Here is a 14,483-nt window from a genome sequence, read left to right on the forward strand (position 1 = left end):
TATATATATATTTTGGAAGCGATACCTTTCTCTGGGAAGTTGGGTTTTACTGCTGAATATCATTTGTATCCTTCTTATTTTATAATGAACAGAATGAGACTCTTCAGGGGCTGCCTAAACAAACCAGTGGCAGACAGAGACAGAACTTGGGAACCCTGAGGATCAAGAAGCCCTCCTGTTCAATATGAAAATGTGCAGGAGCACATCTATCAGCTCAGCAAGTAGACAAAAATAAAGCAAAATCAGGACCCCAATGAAATGAATGACAGCTCTGGCACCAATCCCAGCATGACCAAATTTTCACTTAAGACTATGGATAGCATAAAAGGGATCGCTATGTGAGGAAATGACAGCTTTTGAAAGAAATGATGTCCCACTAAACACACAGGAAAAAGTAATGTCAATGTACAGTATATGTTAAGAGTGCATTTCTTACCACAATATGTGATGGAGACAGTGGAGTGATTCCAGGGTCTCCCAGACTTTTGGCTGGTGATGAGTAAGCAGATGTGGAAACTGCATCTGAAAGGAAATTAAGATTCCTCAGTGTCAGTAAGCAGAATGAGTAGGATAGGACAGTTGTTTACTGCTACACTCTCCTTGTAACAAATCAGCTCAAAAGAAAGCAAATTCCACAGCAGCCATGTAAAATATGTTTTTATGTTTACAATATACTATGACACAAGAACCACAGGTTTGGTGTTAAAACATTTGTCTGACCTTCACGACTTACTTCCATTCTTTTGCCTATGACATTACCATGTAAGTTAATTTTAAGTCTTTCTAAACCTAGTCAGAAGTCATAGTTAATACCAGCAGCTTGAACACTATACACTGATATTAATGGCCTCAGATTTAAATGTATGAATGCAGAAACTAAACACAAGTGGAGAAATCAAAAAGGGGAGACTCATTTTAAGAGCAAAAGAGGAGTTGGTATCAATTTGACTATGTAGTAAGAGTGGATTTCAATTATTCCACCATGAAACTTTATTCTGAAGCTTTCCCAGTACTGCCTGGTTTTATTCTCCAATGCACTCTGCACTGAAACATCTTGCAGCTGTTAATATTACTGCAGGACACAATCCAGCTGGGAAAAAGGAAAGTATTAGTAACAAACCATCAAAGAAATATTTGTACCCTGCATTACAATACTGAAATTTCATTTAAAGGAACATACCAAGAGTGACAAATACCATAATACATTATCTGTATTTTTCCTTCTTGTATTTACCCCATTGATGATAGAAAGGGAAATGGCTTATTAAAATAATCAAAAACTGATGAGTCAGGTGGATTTATTCTTAACATGCTGTTTTGTAGAGACTGCAATAGTGTCTCAAAATGGAATGTAGAAAAGGTACCACACACCCTGTCCATGCTCATATCTCATGTTCAATGGAGCCAGTGCCAGCAAGCCCATCAGAGTGGTAGCATCTCTGGGATGATACTGGGAGGGGGAAATGACCCAGCTACTGCAGCCAGAGGGAGAAGGGAGAATATATGAGATGAACAGCCCTGCAGATACCAAGGTCAATGCAGAAGGAGGGGAGGAGATGCTCCAGGCACCAGAGCAGAGGTTCCCCTGCAGCCTGTGGTCCATGGTGAGGCAGGCTGTGCCCCTGCAGTCCATGAAGGTCCACAGTGGAGCAGATGCACTGCAGCTGGGGGATGCCCAAGGGAAGCTGCCTCCAGTGGGAGGGACTGGAGCAGAGGAGTGTGTAAAGAGTCAGCAGAGACAGCAGATGATGAACTGAGACAACCTCCATTCCCTGTCCCCCTGCACCGCTGGGAGGGAGGAAGTAGAGAATTTGGGAGTAAAATTAAGCATGGGAAGACGGGAGGGGTGGGGAGGAGGTGTTTTTAAGATCTGGTTTTATTTCTCATTACCCTACTCTGATTTGATTGGTAAGAAATCAAATTGGCCAATTCCCCCGAGACAAGTGCTTTTCACCTGTGACAGTAGCTGGTGAGTGGCTGTCCCTGTCCTTATCTTGATCCAAGAGCCTTTCATTATATTTCCTCTCCCCTGTTCAGCTGAGGAGGGCAATGACATAGTGAGCGCCTGGGGTTCAGCCAGGGTCAAAATCCCACCTCAACAATGCAAGCTAATTAGATGTAAAGCAATTACTTAGCAAGTCTCTTTAGAGACTTAATAACAACAACAAATATTAAATAATACATTTCAACATATTTTTAGCACCTGCTTGGATGTATCACACAATAAAATGTATATTTATTCATAACATGTAACTCCTAGACATGACTGACAAGTCAGGACATTATCCTCAGAAGACACAGGAGCTGCTCTCCAAGAATAGACCCTTTAACTACTCAATGAAGAATCCTATTGCTCCTAGTAATCATATGTGTTCTTTCCAAGCGAAGATGCAAAAACCTCTGCAGTAGGCAACTATGGATAATCTGCACAGAGGAAAACATCCTCCTCCAATTCTTAATATTGTGCTTATGACTATTACTGGTGTTCAAGTTATGTGTGTTCAGCCTCATCTTCAGGAGCATTTGCAGAAGTAAAATATTCTCTTTTCCCACCCAAGTTCTTCAAGAACATGTTATGTTACTGCTCTGATGGTGAAGTACAAAAACCCACAGGCCAAATGTGACAAGCACAGAATCTGCTTGGTTCATTAAGATACATTTGGATCAGATGCTGCTATCAGCCTCAGATGCTGTTATCAGCCCCCTTTGTGCCATTTCTTTCTCTTTTCAAAACATTAATTTTTGTATCATAAATGTTGCCTTTTTTGTAGAATTGAAGAACAACATTTTAACACTGGGGAAAAAAGTGTATTAGTAACAAAACATGTTCCCTGCATCCTGCTGCCATTCGTGACTCGACCTAAACCAATGCTTCCTAAGCAGATCAGAGCACTGCAGTACTGACTCAACATCTTTGGATACTGGTACATTTTCCCCACTGAGGATACAGGCTTTGAAGCACAAAATTGTAGATATCAGACCACTATCTATGTGTTCAGTGTTTCTCTTTGAATTCTTTTTGTTACCTGTTTCAGCACTCAGGTTTCAGCAATCTGTTTTCCAGCCTGCTTTCAGTTATTTGCCTGGGTGTACCTCAAGAAGTTATTTATAGCTCTATATGCAGCTCAGAAAATCCTGTGTGACAGTATACACATCTTTCTGTCTCTCAGAGAGCAGTGATTCAATAACCAGTGCCATATTCCTATTTAGCCAATGAAACTGTGCTAACCTGGGTGGTGTCCTATGAAGAATTCATTCAACCCAATCAACTTGGGATAATCCAGAGGTGTAAAAACTTATACATAGATGCTCACTGTATGCACAGGTGTAAAAATATTTGCTAATGAATACAAAAATGGGAAGCAGGATTTAGAGATCTTTAGCGACTCATAGAAAATATCACTTGAAACAGAAAACAGACATTTTAATGACAAATCTTTAAGGTAAATTGTCCTTTCCAGTTTCAGTTTGCTTTCAAGAACTTATGGATAAAAGTTGGATTTGTGGAAGGGCTAACTTTTCCTATTTCTCATTCACTGCCCAGCTCTGCTGGAAGTTTAAGTTCTTGGCCATATATCAGTATTTTTGGACCACAGGGAAAAAAAACCCTTTCCAAACCCATGACCATCTGCAGTGTGTTCACTGCAGCTCCTGCAAATAAGCTGCTAAACATAGGAATTCTACAGTGCATCCCACATGCTGCCAGCCTAGACCTTTGTTGGCTCAGGGGAGGAAAATTCTGGAAGACAATCCTACAACGTCTAAAGCAGCAAATGAAAATTTTAACCCAAATTGTAATTTTAATCCCAAATCCAGGGATTCTGTAGAGCTCTTCTCATGTTGGCTTAAGCAGCAGTTGCGTTGCACTGCAACTGATTGAATGAGACTACCAACTTATCATGTGTGGTAACTGGGGCACCTGTAATTGTTATGTCCTACCTCAGCTGTTAAAAGTGGCCCTGACACTACCAGAGAGTTTACAGTTCAGAATACTGGGAAGTTAAAGAGTCATTTACCAGAGTGAATTTATATCTACAGAAAATGACTTGCAATCCAGGTCACCCTGGGTTTAATTCCAAGAGTTCTTCTAAGAAATAGTGAACCAGTTGTCAAAAGTAAATCATAGAATTGTGGAATGGTTTGAATTGGAAAGAACCTTAAAGCTCATCCAGCTCCAACCCCTGCCACAGGCAGGGACACCTTCCACTGGAGCAGCTTGCTCCAAGACCCTGTGTCCAACCTGGCCTTGAACACTGCCAGGGATGGGGCAGCCACAGCTTCTCTGGGCACCCTGTGCCAGCGCCTCAGCACCCTCACGGGGAAGAGCTTCTGCCTAAGAGCTCATCTCAGTCTCCCCTGTTCTGTCAGGTTAAAGCCATTCCCCTTGTCCTGTCCCTGCAGGCCCTTGTCCCAAGCCCCTCTCCAGGTTTCCTGTAAGGCCCCTCTGAAATCAGCAAATTTATAACATTATACCATCTAACCTATCTGAACTGAAAGATGTTAAAATATTCTTGTCCATGTGGGAGCTTTACTATTTTGTTGAGCTAATGTTTGCTTGGGGGAAAAAACATGCCTGTGTCACAATTTTTACATCAGGGTTCTGAAAAGTGGCAAATGCCTGGATATTCCAGGATATTTAAAAGTCCCTTATCTCTAAAGGGCTGTGACTAGTTGATCTGAAAGAAAAAGAAGCATCTTTTCCAAGCCAGAGGATGGGAAAAGGATTGCATGGAACCTGATTTGCAATCATGCAACAAAAAGAAGGCATCCTTAGCCTTCATAAGTAAATTCCTCTTTGTAATTTAAAAGATGTCCTGGGTAATATCATGGCATTTGGAACAGTTCTTAAAAGCAAGATGACTTACTAAGGCTTCTGTAATGAAAGAACACAAGTAGGGTCCCACATTGCTCAAGTTCCAGCTTTATCTCCCACGTTTACCAAGGATCTCTGTGTCAAACTACACACTATGAGAAAACATACAGCTAAACAGCATGAGCTAAATAAACATCTAACTCTTGACAACTTGCCCATCAAAATAAATGGAGGAATCTGACTTGGAATCTAAATTAAAGTAAGTCTTCAAGCACTTACACCAATATTTAAAATAATATTTTTTTTAATATTGAGTAAAATTCTTTAAGTTAATTATGGAAAAAAATATAAACATTAACCTGGGATATGACTATATCAGGGGGTTGGGTAATTCATAGAATGAATTTGACTACATCCTTACAGTTTCTGACTTTAGTCCTAACCCAAACAACTGCCAAAGAACACCTCATGCATTTACGAGGTGACAGGCAAAATGGAGGAGACTTCCATTTTCACCATTTTATTTCCTTTTTTTCTATTCAAAGGCTCCCATCTGATTTGCAATTAACAGTCATAGAATCATAGAATGGGTTGGGTTGGAAAGGACCTTAAGATCATCCAGTTCCAACCCCCCTGCCATGAGCAGGGACACCTCACACTAAACCATATCACCCAAGGCTTCGTCCAACCTGGTCTTGAACACCGCCAGGGATGGAGCATTCACAACCTCCCTGGGCAACCCATTCCAACCCTAACAGTAAAGAATTTCTTTCTCATATCCAATCTAAACCTCTGCTGTTTAAGTTTCAGCCCGTTACCCCTTTTCCTATCACTACAGCCCCTAGTGGAGTCCCTTTCCAGCATCCCTACAGTCCCCCTTCAGATACTGGAAGGCTGCTATGAGGTCTCCACGCAGCCTTCTATTCTCCAGGCTGAACAGCCCCAGCTTTCTCAGCCTGTCTTCATACAGGAGGTGCTCCAGTCCCCTGCTCATGCTTATGGCCTCCTCTGGACTTGTTCCAACAGTTCCATGTCCTTTTGATGTTGAGGACATCAGAACTGCACACAGAATGGGTGAAATTATGAAATCAGGAGATGCTGTGTCAATACTGAATCATGTCCATTATCATATTAGCTGCAATTTCTGCTTTAGCAGATTTAATTTATACTATTCCTTCTTTTAATCTAAACACATGCAAGAGTGTATTTCCTGTGGTTTCCTGCAATAGCTAATCAGTTCAAATTTTCCTGTTTTTAAGTAAATGATCAGCCACATTCTAGATCTCAACAACATGCAACAAAGTGAAATGAAGGATTAACCTTTAAGTGTCACAGAATACAGAGTAGAAGCAAAGTCCAGAGCATTTACAGACACTTCACTGATGCCGGGTGATCATTTCACCAATAAGTCCAATCTTCTAATGGATCTAGAGAGCAGGACCAGGTTTGCCATTTAATTAGAAAGATCAGTTAATGGTGGCTGGTATCTGAATATTCTATTTCAAGTATTTGGAAGTCCTTGTTATTCATTCCTATTCAGGAGACTGGATAAGTTAAGTTTTACCAAACCACTGAAAGTGTCAGCCATGGACAGCTACAGTCCCAGATAGTCAGATGTGAGAAAGATGTCTGCTAAACCTCACAGTCACAAGTCACTAAGGTGGTATTAAAACAAAACATTTCCTTCAGCAACTATACAGGATACTCTCTTCTCTACCCAATTCAGTTTTTATGAAGTATTTAACGTTAAATAATTCAACTACACCATGCATCAGCGAAATTTGCTGCTTCACATATTAGGAAAACCAACACTTCTTTTTAGCTTTTCCCACTCCACTCAGCATTTGTCAGGCTACACCTGGAATACTGTGCTCAGTTTTGGTCCCTGCTGTACAAAAAAGATGTGGACAGGCTGAAGAGGGTCCAGAGAAGGGTCACAAAGATGAACCAAATACTGGGAAGCTGTATGAAGAAAGGCTGAGAGAACTGGGGTTGTTCAGCCTAGAGAAAAGAAGGCTCAGGGGAGACCTTATCACCATGTTCAGCATTTAAAGGATGGCTACAAAGAAGATGGAGACTCCTTTTTTGTAAGGAGTCACATGGAAAAGATGAGAGGCAATGGGCACATAGTTATTCCTAGAGAGATTCTGGTTCAACGCAAGAGGGAAATGCTTCACAGTGAGAACAATCAGCCACTGGACTAACCTCCCCAGAGAAGTGGTGGGCTCCCTGGAGTTGGATATTCTTAAGATTCAGCTGGACAGGACACTGGGACATCCAGTCTAGGTCATGCTTTGCTAGAAAGGCTGGTCCAGATAATCTCTGAGGTCCCTTTCAACCTATTGGTATCCTATGAATTGTTCATTTCAATCGTAAAGCAGCAAAACATAGCAGCGGATTCTCTTCTAACAGAAGGTTCCCTGCAACCCAAGTAATGTAGACAACAGATAAGCTAAAGTGTGCATTGCCCTTAAGTAAGAATTTAACACAAGTAAAAGCAGGAATTCCAGGTGCAGGGTATGCTGTGAAGCAGTATAAAACATAGACATGCAGTCACATCAGGGAAGGAGGTATTTTCTGAGTATATCTCATGTCACCAGTTTAGCAAATGGAAAAGAAGAAATAAGCGATGGTGAAAGGGACTTATCCTGGTCTGGATCTCCTCCAGCTGTTTTGCAAAGCAGAAAATAGGCAGCATCATTACGATATCACCTCTCTGTAGAAACATGTCCAAATATTAGCATGGATTTATATCCCAGTCAATGTCTTTTTAAGTTAATTTCTACTTCTATCCTGCCAGAGTGGCCCCAAACCCAACACCTGATAATCAAATCATGATTTTCTGAATCATCCACACTATTTCAGGTGATATGTTGAGAATTTAAGGATGTGCTTTCACAATAAGAAGTCATTTTTTCACTACATGGTGTACAATGCAATAAATGCCATGTGTTGTAAAGATCTGAGCCTCTGGCTGAGCTTGAGGACCCACTGGGAAGACCTGGATACCACAACCTTTTCCAGGCACTCCACTTCCATCTAAGAATGCCTGAGGTACACCTCTCTGCCTCAAAAGGAAAGCTGCAATCACACTTTGTGAGTTGTACAGTGCATAGCCACTGTTCTATATGCCAAGTCTGTTCAGCCTCCCAGTTGTATGTGGGTTGATGAGCCAGATGTACAGGGTAAGCCAGGATGCATTAGATCTACTAAAAATGCCACTATTGCAGATGATCCTTACGGCTCCAATAAATCCAACTAAATTCAATGTGCTGTGCACATGCAGATCATTTTCAGATAGCAAACACTTTCACATATCTGATGGCTATTCTTTTGGAATTCCCAGCCATCCAGCAGCTGGCAAGGGTGACTGTGCCATGTAGCCATGATCTCAGTCAGGTTGTTGGTCATGCCAAAAGCTTAGCCAAATTCTTCATTTTCCTTTCAGGTAATATCTCTGGATTTAAAAATTAAAAGGATCTACTAAATCAAATATGGGTATAGAGTGGCCACCATGTAATAAAAGAATGAAATCAAAAACATCATTTTTCATCCAAAACACTGTCTATCATTTTGAGCATCAATAATTATGTTTTGCCTCAAGCAAAGCCTGCTAATGATGTTTGCACAACAGGAAAAGAAGGGTTTACCATACTGCTATTAGCTGGCAACTGCTGTGTTGAGGAAGAAAACCTTATTCAACTTTTCCTATGGCTGAGATTTTGCTTTGCATTAAGCACAAAATGTCACAGCTTCCAAATGTAACATGACAACCTCGAGCATTTTACTGTAAAGACAAAGATGGCCTTTGAAAACAATTATAGAACAACAAAAAAGAAGAGAAGCAAATACAAGAAACAAAATATTCTTATGTTTAATAGAAAGATCCCATATTTCATATCAGAAGTAAGAACCTTCTGTTTCTACTGAAACCAATGCCACCACTGTTATTACCATCAATGGAATCAGAGTTCTTTGTTTTAAAATGCCAGTAGGCATTCAGCTGGGTTGCTGAGGACCGCAGTGCACTTCCCTTCTATGAATACAGCCAAAGCTCATCTCTGATACAAGTCCAAGTTTCCTGATACCCTTCCATAATAATTGGTCACCCAAAGAGCTGGTATTCATTGCACTGGTACCAATTAAAGCCCAGTGATTTCCTAAGTAGAAAAGAACCTCCCAGTTCTTTGGATAAAACTCTAAAAATAAGACATGCTTCTCATTACAGCTTTGACCTTTCTCATTACAGCTTTTATATTGCCTCCCATCATGATTACAGTTTGACTGGAGGAATTACTTTTCTACCATGCTATCAAGCTTTCTAAGATAATTCAAGTTTTTAACATCATTGTTAAGAGCATCAAAACCCACCACAGGTTCATCCCATCAATCACTTTGTGGATAATATCTTCCTGCACTTCACCAGTAAAAGGAAATCGAAAGACACTCTATTTTCTGTGAACTTCAGATGAGATAAACACACAAGAAGTAGCAATAACCTTTTGAAAATGCCACAGGGGTTATGTTCACTTTTCTGTTTGACAGGACATTGGCTAAACTATTTTACATAGAACTGGTCTGGCCTCACTAATACTTGATAAGCTGGACTGGATCAGGACTATCACACTTCCATGCACACTGGGTCTGTAAAGCCACAGCCAGGTCCCTACCAATCTGACCGTAAAGCTGCCTTAAACTCCATCCAATTCATCACCCACAATGCAAGGTCTTAAATACAGCTGCACCTTGAATGACCCAAGAGCTTTCCAGCTTTTGAGATCAGTCAGCTCTCTCTTCCCTCCCAGTCCTGACATGGTTCCAACTTGCTCAGAACCTGCTCACACTCCAGAGCCTGAGTTTGAGGAACACAACAGCAGTGCCTGGGATCTCTCTCTTCCTAGATTCCAGTCTTCCACCCACACCCATGTACTACTGCCAGGAGAGACAAAACTGATCCTGGTTTACACGTGGGAGAGGCCAGGCTGCATATTGTGATAAAGGTGGGCTAACAACAGGTTTTGCAGTTCACAGGGGTAGGAGACAGCTCTCCAGGATCTTTCTAAATATTCCACAGATACAGTTTTGTAGCAGACACCATTCATATGTATCAACTACCCTTCTCTTCCTTCAACAAGCTCTTGTATGAACTTGCTTCCTTCAGGCTCCCTTGTACTATTTGCCCCTATGCAAGCACTATTTTCCTATATGCCTCATCTCCCCCCTTCTTCCTTCCAAATAGAAAGACATAAGGAGCAGAAAATAAAACCCAGATGTACAGAACCTAGGTTCTGTGAAAAGATACTTTCCTAGAAAAGGTTTCCTGCTGTTTCTCCATCCTGTCTGTCACCATCTATTTGGTTCATTGCAAGGTTGTCAGGAATGGCACTAATAAGATTATGCTCCAATTCGCAGGACCACACTCATAAAACATTTGTGATGCTGATCACTTTCTTTGGATAAAGAACACCATTTACCAGCTGAGAGGGGCTGCAAGGCTCAGTTTTTCTTCTTAAAAAGCAAGATCAAAATGTTACAGTTATAAAATCCCTGATTTACTGCAAGTTTCTATTTAAGAACCATCTCAAGATGCAATTGTATCCATGCCATCCTAGATTTAACCTTCTAGATCAAGGCATTCAAAGGGATATTACTCAAAGACTGACCAAGAATTATTGTTCAGCTTTTCCAGACTGTGTGTCCAGCACACAGGAATAAGAACACTTGGGGGGGTATTTGTTAACTTAGATGGCATAAAAGTTATTTAGTTATCAAGCATGCCCAGATTTGTGAAGTATCTCCCAATGCATCAAGCTGGATGAATGCAGCGACACCTTTTTCTTAAAGCATGAATTGGAAGGAATACTCCAAAATGTTTGTCTTCTTCATTTTGAGAATCTTCAGGAATGCTAAACATGATTCATACATTTGTAGTCTTGATAAAAGAAAACAAACCTCACTTCCCCTCCCCCCCCAAAAAAAACAACAAAGAAAGAGGAAGACAGGGTAAATAGAATAGCCAAACTAGAATAACCATTATTGCTCACAGTAGTCAGCATGAGCGATACTATATATAAAACCCTTGATATTCCTCAAGGCAGCGTAACTTGATTTTGTTCAAAGATGGGAAAATAAAGAGAATAATAGTTGATGCAAAACTGTAAGCACTGGTACATCTTGTAATTCATTAGCAAAGTCACCTGTGAATCCATAGTTTATGGCTATTGATTGAGCTTCTGAGGGACACTTTATAGCTAAATCTAAAGTAAGTTTGTATGTCTTTATTCTTTTTATTTTACAGTCTTAAAAACAGATAAGCTATCAGGCTTAGATGAAAATACCTTATGAGGAGAGAAGCCATGCACAGTACATGTTTAGGATTTGTAGAGCAAATCACCAACCTCACGAGGAAAGAAGCCATGGACAGAGATACATGCTTAGGATTTGTAGAGCAGATGACAGAACCATGCAATCATTGACCCAAATCCACTTCCAGAGGTTTTTACACTAGCACTCATCAGGCTTACATTCAAGTGCCAAGACTGTGCATAGACATCACCCAGAGATCAACACTGACCAGCCAGAAAACTAGCTGGGATGGTTCACTGTCACAGTGAGAAACAATGGTACAGCCTGCAAAGGAGTTCCTATGGCTAAAACCATAATAGGACCATAGCTGAGTAAGCAAGAGGGCTACTGCAAAAGGTTGATATTTAAAAGCAGCATTTCCATAATGACAATACTGAAAGCTTTTGTAAACCACATGCCCTGCTGCTTGGATTGCAGCGTGTGCTCTACTAAGGTATCCATGGAAACTTGAGAAAGAGATGTTAAATTTGCTGGATCTGTTTGGCACCAGGGAATGGGGCTAGTTGCCAGTCAGCCTACTATAACCACAGGTATTTTGATCTTTAAGCATGGAGAAAACATGAAGAATCCTCAAACGACGACGAAATCCCCAAGGCCACATTGCCACTGTAATGCATTTCCCAAACAATGATGTACTAAAGAAACAGTGGTTTTAATGCTGTTATTAACTGCTAGCATAGAAAAATAGCCCAATTGGTGTAACAAGGAAAATGACACACAAACACTCAAATACTCACTCTTGAGACCTCAAAAAGAAAGAGTGACTACAAACACAGAGCCTCATGAGGAAAGGCTGTGTGGGATGGGTGGACACGGAGTGATCAGGCCTCTAAAATCCTTTGAGAGAAACTGCTTCAACCCTAGAAAGTGGCCCTGAGCAGCACTAAAATGAAAGATGTATTCAGAAATAGACAAATCAATGCAGTGTTCCCAGATTATTCCTTGTTTGAGAAGGAAGTAGCCTTAGGAGAAAAATTTCTTTCTGCCTCTTTCCCCATGGAAACTAAGTGCAGGTTGGATAGGTTCCTCCAATAGAGGCAGTTTTTCTTCAGGGAATAAGTGAATGAAGTCCTTCAAATGACAAGAAATTGCTGTTACAGGACTCCATTCACATACATGCTTCTTTCGACTCCAGCTGGTAACAACTACTAGAAATCTCCCTCAATATACCTCAGAAACTGGATCTGCAGAGCACAGGGAGAGTGTGGATTCAGGCACTAACAAACTGCTGACAGAAGAAACAGCTCAAAGAAAAAGCCTCTCCTGTTCTAGTAAATGAAGATGCCTTTAGAACTGGTCTGTGTGCCCACAACCCTGCAAATCAATCACAACAGAGCTACTGATCTGGGCCAGTGAGCACCAATTGACTCTCACACACAGCCACAGCACAGCAGCATGCTGAGGATGGAGCACCATGAAGCTGCCCTCTGATGCCCTTGACACACCCTGATGCAGTCCTGAGTAAGGACATTCAGTCAAGACCTTCAGAAAGAACAAAGGCTTTCTCTGCTGAATGCTGGTCTCCACATTCTGAGTATGGAGTTTATTTATTTGCTTACTTTATTAGAACTGACTACATCTTCCTTTTCATTTATATGAAAACCTTTCTCAGACCCCTCTGAGACAGACTTTGAAGGAATTTCCTGTGTTAAGACTGATTACTTACACAGCTCACCGTCCTAGGTTTCAAACACTGCAAAGTCACTGCTTTATTAGGAGTTATAGCAAAATGTAAAACTTGCATTTGTTTACTTTAAATGCATATCACTATGTTTCTTAGCGGCACAACACATGGGCCATGGTTGACACATTTTCAGTTATGAGAGCTATGGAACATTCACAAATGTGCCTGGTCACTGAGAAGAAAGAGGCAGTTTCAATTTAATGACCTAGGAGCCATTGGGTCACTTGTCACAGTGAAGAAGATGAAGTCCGCAGGTATGTCACAGGCATCTCACATCACTGACGTTCACACTTGGCAGCAACATTCCCTCAGTACAACCCCAACATCTGTGACCTTACATCACCAAGCAGCTGCACACTCTCCAGTGAAACATCTGTGAAGTGAGTGTACCATTTGCAATCACGACCAGTGGACTTCAGAGCTCATTCCTGAAACAAGATTCCAAGTCCTCCTGGTACCTCCCTCTTTCATCGCTGCACAAATAGAGCTGAACAAGCCTGTGTAACAGTGATGCAGCCTGGAGCTTCCCCCATTTCTGTTTTCAACTAGCAAGGCTGTTTAGTGACAAGTGCTATACAGAAGCTGAACAAGCAAGCAACTGAAGTCATTTACGGATACACACATTTCACTAAGCTGCATATGGAAAACATCAACATTTACTTCACTTAAAAAATAGGAAAGGAATAGATCCAAAAAAGCCCCCTGCCCCCCCCCCAAAGGTCATGGTGTGTCATACTTAATCAAGGTCATGACTCAGAAGTACCATCATGTGAATGCACTGGTTTTTAGTCCTTTCACATTTTCTCTTATGTTTTACTAGTGCAGCTTTGTTAAATACCTCAGAAAAGCCAATTTGCTCCTTCACAGTCCCTACAGACTAAAACAGTCACAGAGAGAAGTTTCTAAAACCGTAAATGATGTGTTCTTTGAAGTGCAATACTTGTGAAATCCCATCTGACACACCATCAAAAGGCAGAACCAATTCAGGTACAGAAAACAGAGGTGACGGGATCCTTTGGATGTTATTGCTTAGAACTAAAAAAGTATGTTTTCAAGGCTTACTTGTTTTTTAGAAAGGGGTGGTTATTTGGTGCCATGAAGGGGGCCTACATGGATGCCAGAGAAGAATTCTTCATTAGGAACTGTAGCCACAGGACAAGGAGTGATGGGCTCAAACTTAAATAGGGGAAGGTCAGGCTGGATCTAAGGGGGGAGTTCTTCGCTGTGAGGGTGATGAGGCAGTGGAATGGGTTGCCCAAAGAAGTGGCAAATGCTCCATCCCTGGCAGTGTTCAAGGCCAGGTTGGACAGAGCCTTGGGTGACAGGGTCTAGGGTGAGGTGTCCCTGTCCATGGGAGAGGGGCTGGAACTGGATGAGCTAGGTCGTGATTAAGGTGCTTTCCAACCCAAACCATTCTATGATTCTATGGTAGATACAATAGGTGAAATCATAGTAGAGAGCAGCAAAAAGGGAACTAATCATCCAGAACAGAAGAATAAGGACTTGGAAATTTTAAAGTATTTGATCACAACTGCAGCTTTAAAAGAAAAAAAAAAAAATCCAGACTTAATAGCAGCAGGTATGATGTCCAGATGGGGCCTCAAAAATTCCAGTATTCCC

At 41.2% G+C, this 14,483-nt stretch overlaps 1 protein-coding gene across 1 annotated transcript in view; it reads right to left on the bottom strand.

Annotated features, from left to right (window-relative positions):
* HSPA12A (heat shock protein family A (Hsp70) member 12A) overlaps nucleotides 1–14,483 on the bottom strand; it is a 103,008-nt gene that overhangs the window by 40,132 nt on the left and 48,393 nt on the right. The window contains exons 4-5 of the mRNA XM_034061355.1: nucleotides 3,027–3,037; nucleotides 437–522 (exon numbers count right to left, since the gene is read on the bottom strand). Coding sequence (XP_033917246.1) covers nucleotides 437–522; nucleotides 3,027–3,037 — 97 coding nt within the window. The remainder of the gene's footprint in view (nucleotides 1–436; nucleotides 523–3,026; nucleotides 3,038–14,483) is intronic.

This window comes from Melopsittacus undulatus, chromosome 4 (assembly GCF_012275295.1).
Source record: "Melopsittacus undulatus isolate bMelUnd1 chromosome 4, bMelUnd1.mat.Z, whole genome shotgun sequence".
Taxonomy (NCBI): domain Eukaryota; kingdom Metazoa; phylum Chordata; class Aves; order Psittaciformes; family Psittaculidae; genus Melopsittacus; species Melopsittacus undulatus.